At 36.8% G+C, this 6,818-nt stretch overlaps 1 protein-coding gene across 4 annotated transcripts; it reads left to right on the top strand.

The window, feature by feature from the left end:
* Window positions 1-1,725: 1,725 nt before the first annotated feature.
* Window positions 1,726-6,212, top strand: LOC110022862 (uroporphyrinogen-III C-methyltransferase-like). Of its 4 annotated transcripts, none has more exons than XM_020721988.1 (7): window positions 1,726-2,466; window positions 2,604-2,681; window positions 3,751-3,820; window positions 3,907-3,976; window positions 4,591-4,798; window positions 5,444-5,619; window positions 6,003-6,212. In XM_020721988.1, exons 1-7 carry the CDS (start codon window positions 1,930-1,932, stop codon window positions 6,085-6,087), a joined length of 1,224 nt encoding a protein of 407 aa, XP_020577647.1. In that variant the 5' UTR covers window positions 1,726-1,929; the 3' UTR covers window positions 6,088-6,212. The 4 variants fall into 4 exon arrangements, with proteins under 4 accessions (XP_020577647.1, XP_020577650.1, XP_020577649.1 ...); XM_020721991.1 differs by having other exon boundaries at window positions 5,444-5,640; window positions 6,003-6,019; XM_020721990.1 differs by having other exon boundaries at window positions 5,444-5,640; window positions 5,928-6,009.
* Window positions 6,213-6,818: the final 606 nt, after the last annotated feature.

The raw sequence follows: 6,818 nt of genomic DNA on the forward strand, positions 1-6,818 counted from the left end.
TGACATTATACAATCGGGCACAAAGCTTCCAACTTCCAAAATTCAATAGGTTTTAATCGGATATTACATATGTATATGTACAAGTTTTTGATATCACAATATCATATAGAAGTGCAAATAAATGATGAATTTTTAATATGCAAAAAAGAAAAATAATTTGTGGTCAATTGTTTCAAATAGACGAGCCAAATATGTTTTGTGCACCAAATGTTTAGGCTTTGTTTGGGATGCTTGTGGTGTGTGTGCGTGTGTTTTATTTATAAATTTTGAAATATGTTAATTTAATATATTTTTATTTTAAAAAATAAATTAGTTTGTTTTAAAAATATTTTTAATATTTAAAAATTATTTTGAGTGTTTTAAAAATAATTAAATATATTATAACATATCAAACATCAAGCATGCCTAATTTCAAGTAAAAAATAAATAAAATAAAATTTATAAAAATAAAAATAAAAATAAAAATATCTCAAATTGCCTCTTAGTAGGGGTGTAAACGAGCCGAACACGAGCGAGCTCGGGTTGGCTCGCTCGGGTTCTACGCGTTCAAAAATATCACTGTTCGTGTTCGACTCGTTTATAATTCAAACAATTAAAAAAAATATTCGTGTTCAACTCATTTTCTTAGTGAGTCAAATATGAGTTGTTCACGAACAAAAAATAGTTTTGACAACCCAAATCATGCAGTCGAGTTCGAACATCAAACAATTCATAGTGTTCAACTCATTTTCTTAGTGAGTCAAATATGAGCTGTTCACAAACAAAAAATAGTTTTGACAACTCTAATTATGCAGTCGAGCTCGAACATCAAACAATTCATGAAACAATTCATATTTCAAACAGTTGTGTGAAAGCAATAGTTTGCAGTGTTTTATGACGTCGATCAAATTTGATGTTGATGAAAGAAATTGTCAATGTTTAATAAGATATTTGTGAACTTCAAATGGATTTTTAAATAGGTATGGACTACTGCAAAATCTATCCGATGGACTCAACTGGCCGATTTGGTCAAATTTGAAAAACTTGCTCTCTCTCAAAGTTACAATAGACAAGAGAATTGATAAGATAAATAATATTGTGGTTGATTACTTGGCTAAGCCCACCCCCCTAAATAACATTGAATTACTTTGATTGAATGGCTCAAAATGCTTTCTTCGATCAAACGAGTTTTAATGAATATTTGAGTGTCTTAATGATATCAAAATTGAGTGAACTTGAACTCATTGGATTTGTCGTGTCGAGACACTCGATTTGACTGTAGACTCGTCAAAATCAGCATTCTCTCAACTTTCCAAATATATCTAGGAAACTTCCAAAAATGGTTAATGGCTCAACCTGGGCTTGATTTGGTTCGTATTAAACCAATTTTGGTAACAATAAGTTCTTCTTGTCGAGCCGGTCAATTTGAATATAACTTTGCTTAAATCAAAGTTCTGAATGACTTTTTATCTACGGTTTGAATATTTTTTGCTCAAAAAAACATCCCAAAATCCATAACATACCTCTGAGATTTATATATAAAACTTTATTGGCAACTTTTAAGAACTAAAATAAATAAAAACTGAACAGGATAAATCCAACTCCCCAAATAAAAGAACAAACAATTATGTCCATATTCATTGAACTATTGTAAGTGGTGAAAGAGTAAGATCGATGTTGACCAAAAAAGTAATCATATTCCCTGAATTATATATATATATAGACAAAGCAAAGAAGATAGTTCATCCCACGAGGCCACCAAGAGCCAACCGGTACCAAGCCAAAAACAGGCGCCTTTCGCATTCCGCCGCCCCTTCCCCCCGCCAAGAAACAACTCTGCCGCCGCACTGTTTCAAAACCCCATTTTTTATACATCAATTCCATTCCTCCCTCCCCAAATTGCACTCCTCAGATTACTCCATAGATTGAGAACCCTTCACACATTCCTCCATGGCCGCCGCCGCCTCGCCGGCAACATTCTATGGAGTCAACCACCGCTCGACCACGAAATCTCCCCCTCACTCCTTCATTCGACCCCACCGCTTCTTCCTCGCTCTACGCTCCTCCTCCTCCTCCTCCTATCCGTCTCCATTCACTGAGCGCACTTCTTCCGAGCGATACCGGAGGGACAGCTGGGCTTACGGCTCTGCCGATTGCTCTTCTCCTTCTCCTTCCGAAAAGGATAACGAAATCGCTCTCCAGCTCCCCGAGCTCAAGCGGCTCCTCGAGACTCTTAAAGCCGCCAAAAAGTCGAGCGGCGGCGGAGGAGGAGGAGGAGGAGGAGGAGGGCGGCCGGGGAGCGTGACGCTGGTCGGAACCGGGCCGGGAGACCCGGAGCTACTGACCCTCAAGGCTGTTTGGGCGATAGAGCGAGCCGATCTCGTTCTCTACGACCGGCTCGTTTCCAACGACGTGCTCAATCTAGTTCATGGGAACGCTAGGCTTCTCTACGTCGGCAAAACTGCGGGGTATCACAGCCGGACGCAGGTTAGGGTTTGCTTTTTTGTTCGGCAAGATAGAATTTTGCGGTTGTTGTGTTTCTCAGAATAAAGAAATTTGTTAGTTTTTCGCTGAAAATGATTCATTGCTTGTTGCATTGATGGATTCGGAGTGTTAATTTGCAGGAGGAGATTCATGAATTGCTGCTGAATTTTGCGGAGGCTGGTGCCAATGTTGTGAGGCTGAAAGGAGGGGATCCTCTGGTTAGTTTTCTCTGAAATTTCTATGGTGATTCTGCAAGTATGGCTATTAGGTCTTATGATGAGCTTGAATTTCGTTCTTAGAATCAAATTTGAAGGTATTTCATGCGTTTTGGATGGGCTTTACTGTGCTTAAAAAAAAAAAGTAGGGAATATACATACATACCACACAGTTCATATTTATTTACATATTTGGAACCCAAAGTTTAATAGGTTTTTATCATTTACACTTTAACACTTGGTGTCATAACCTACGCATGTGTATTTCTGTTTTAAGAAGATAGGGATGGTGGTATTTATGATGTGATGTTAAAGATTTGAGTGGTATTCATGTGAATATGAATGTTTAGGCGTTAGATATGTAAATGCATAAGAATTGTGTGGCTTCTAGAAAGCAGCAGTTTGACCTTTTTCAAAAAAAAAAAAATTTTAATTGCCAACTTTTTCAAAAAAAATATATTTTTTTAATTGCACCGTAACTTTTGAACAACTTTTTGTTTATCCGCTTCTTCAAACTGCTACAGCCAAACAAACCCTAAATTTTGTTCTTAGAATCAAATTGGTAGGTATTTCGTGTATTGGATGGGCATTACAAAGCTTGCATATTTGTATATTTGCTTGGACTCTATTACTAGCTCTATAGCATTTTGTTTATGTTACGTTTTTGGGACATTTACATACATACATCATAATTCTTATGTATTTACACATGTAACTCTTAATGTTTTTATATTTTCATACATAGCACTCAATTCTCTGACATCAGATTAAAAATGAAATTATTATTAAGTTTTTAAAAGTGAAATGCACCTTTTCATGCATAGGTTTACGACACAAAAGTGCTATAAATGTACATATGAACGTCTAGGTGTTAGATATGTAAATACAAAAGAATTGCATGGTATGTATGCAAATTTCCCTTTTTTCTCAATGTATTAATAATATTTTTTATATACTCTCGATGCTTATCCGTCATACTTTCAATAGAAGAAGAAAACTTTTTCTTCACACAATTTTCTTCTAATCTGATTACAAGTTTTGTCAATGGTAATATATTATGCTACTTGCTTAGGTGTTTGGGAGAGGTGGAGAGGAGATGGATTTTTTGCAACAACAGGGAATAGAAGTTAAAGTTATTCCTGGTTGAGATACTTGAATCGATGCATTGTGGTATTAATGCAAAAACTTCATTCAGAATTTACTTTAATAACCAATCCTGTTCATGCAGGTATAACTTCTGCTTCTGGAATAGCAGCAGAACTTGGGATCCCATTGACACATAGAGGCATTGCAAATAGGTATAAGCATTTTATCTGTTTATTCTAGAGATGTAAATGAGTCTAAGTCGAGCTTGAGCAAGCGTTGGCTTGAGCTTGACTAATTAATCGAGTTTGAACTCAAGCTTAAAGCTACCGGTTTGAGTTGGCTTACAAACTGGCTTGTTTATTATGAAAAAAGAAAGCACTTATAACTCAAGCTAGTGTTGTAACAAAATGACAAATAGAACGAGTAATTATCAAAAATTATTAAAAAATTACTCTCATTATTATTTGATATAAAATATAAATATCATTTTTTTTAATACTTTTAATAATTTAACGATAAAGATTTGAAATTTAATATTTTTTTAGTATATTTTTTTTAAAATGAGCTAGCTTACAAGCTAACAAGGTGAGTTGAAGCTCTACTGAGCTTGGCTTCTTAGCTATCGAGCCTAGCTCACAAGCCACTTATCGAGGCAAGCTCAAGCTGGCTCACGACAGCCCGTCTTATGCATTTAATCATACATTACTTGTAAAAAGCTCTCTGGGTCTTGCCTATGAGTCTACTCTTTGTTTTTTTATGGGAGTTGGCTATATTAAAGCATTTATTTACTTGTATTACAAAATTAGCTTGTTTTTCCCTTCTGCAGCGTTAGATTCTTGACTGGTCACTCAAGGAATGGTGGCACCGATCCCTTATATGTAGCAGAACATGCTGCAGATCCTGAATCAACATTGGTTATCTACATGGGCTTGTCTACTCTTCCTGGCCTCGCCGCAAAGTTAATGAAGCATGGCTTGTCTCCTAAGACTCCAGCTGTTGCTGTAGAGCGCGGGACAACTCCTCAGCAGCAAACAGTGAGCATAATATCTATGAATCTTTAGTTTTCTAGTCATACTAATAGTTTTGTTTGCTTTCATAAACATTAGGATGAAATTATTACGATGATCAGGATGTCAAAAATTGAACTGATGCAACAAACAGATCCAAACCCAACTCCAAAATATTCCGATCACATTAGTTTTGGAAGATGTACATACATACCCCTCAGTTTCTATGTATCTCTCTGTCCAACACCCAAACTACCCTTTTGACATACAATGCCACCTTACCTATGCATGAAACTGTGTATTTCACTCTTAAAAAGTTAAAACGGTGGTATTTTAAGTGGTATCAAATATTTGGGTGATATAAATGTAAAAAACTAAAGTTCATTAGATATGTAAATACATAGGAATTGGGTAGGATTTATGTAAATGCCCCTTTAATGTTTAAGTCGGATATGACTTGACCCATCAAGTCTAATTTGACCTGAATGTTTGTTATGCTTAAACGGGTCATGTGAGTTGAGTTCAGGTTAAGTTCAAACTAGAATCTATGACCCGTTTAATAAACAGCTCGGGTTCGAGTCATACATATTTGCGTTAGATCAGACCCAAACCTGCCCTATTTAAAGGAACAATTGCATATTTTTCCTCTAAACTTTGGATTTATTGCTCCAGGTGTTTGCTGAGTTAGAGAATATTGTTTCTGAAGTGAAATCGGCCAATTTAGTTTCTCCTACTTTAATCATAGTTGGTCGGGTGGTGGCCCTGTCCCCTCTCTGGCCTCCATTCTCAGAAGAAAAATTAGAATTGCAGATGAGGCAAAACGAGCAACACAAAAGGATAGCTGCAATGTAAGATTAAGGGTGTGAGTGGTACGTTAGTATTTGGCAGGCTCATCTGCTCTGCTGTGAAAGCCAGTTTTGTGTTGTATTTATGATTGGTTTTGTTTAGTTTCAAAAGAAATTTCTACAAGAAAATAATTTCAGAAATTGTCTTTATGTAGAAATTTCCTTTCTGCTCGGCCTAATTTGAAGCTGCAATTGCTCGAAGCAGTTTTCTTGCGGTTTTTTGGGCCCGTTTATCAAATTGATAAAACTCTTTTGATTGTCACTTTGAATCTGCAGCTATTGAAATTGAATTATGTCTATTGTTTCTGCAGAAATATCTTCTAAATGGTTGTTAATGAATCGTTTCTGCTTCTGCTAATAATGTTACATTATGTGAATCACTCTAGAGAGATTGGAAGACTGAAAACATCTCTCAAGCGTGATCCAAATTTCAGCAGTTCTGTGGAGATGTATAATGTTGGGAAATGTTGAGGATGAGGAGGTGGAAATAAAAGCTGCAGCAAGATTCCTGTGAATGAGGTGCCAGAGACAATATTCTATCGTTTCTTGCTGGGTATCGGTTTCTTGTGGTGAAAACAGGGGAGGAATTGGAGTATTGGGGTCAAGAAAGGCTATAAGGCCATTGGCAATGGGTAATGAATAATTTTCAATCTAAATTTTCCACACTGGATAGTTTTCGTAGGAAAGTTGCTGGTTTATCGTAGTCTTGACGTGAGACATCAAGAATTTGAGAGAGGTGGGTATGTTGGTTTCTTTTATTTTGAGAACAGTAGGGGTATGATGGGATGATGAGTGAGGAATATTGGTAGAGGAAGTATCCATTTGAGGGAAGGAGGAAGGCTGTCTTCCGAGAGGAAGGAGGAGAAAAGAAAGAGATAGATGAAGAGATAAAGAAAGAATCAGAGACCAGAAACTTTCTGCCCTGATAACATGATAAAACAGATATTCCAAAACCAGAACAGAGAAGATTTGAAGGAGAAGAGAAATCAGATAAGCATTCTTTATTACATTTCCCATATCATTCATTACAGAGAACTTACCGAAGCGAATGGAGAAGAAGCTTCCCAGAGGCAGAGCACGAGAGAGGCGGCCAAGATTCAGGTACGATCTCTATTAGCTGTACCGAGCGCAATCGACCACCTGCAACTCCAGTCTAGTGGAGCTCATGCCCAAACCCAGCGCAACAGGAAGGAGGAAGAGAA

This window comes from Phalaenopsis equestris, unplaced genomic scaffold (assembly GCF_001263595.1).
Source record: "Phalaenopsis equestris unplaced genomic scaffold, ASM126359v1 Scaffold000202, whole genome shotgun sequence".
In the NCBI taxonomy this organism is placed as follows: domain Eukaryota; kingdom Viridiplantae; phylum Streptophyta; class Magnoliopsida; order Asparagales; family Orchidaceae; genus Phalaenopsis; species Phalaenopsis equestris.

Excerpts from the sequence above, each read along its gene's own strand:
- LOC110022862 (XM_020721988.1), top strand. The coding sequence starts at position 1,930 with ATGGCCGCCGCCGCCTCGCCGGCAACATTCTATGGAGTCAACCACCGC. Across the intron at positions 3,821-3,906 it reads AGAAGTTAAAGTTATTCCTG|GTATAACTTCTGCTTCTGGA; the intron begins GTTGAGATACTT and ends CTGTTCATGCAG. Across the intron at positions 5,620-6,002 it reads CACAAAAGGATAGCTGCAAT|AGAGATTGGAAGACTGAAAA; the intron begins GTAAGATTAAGG and ends GAATCACTCTAG.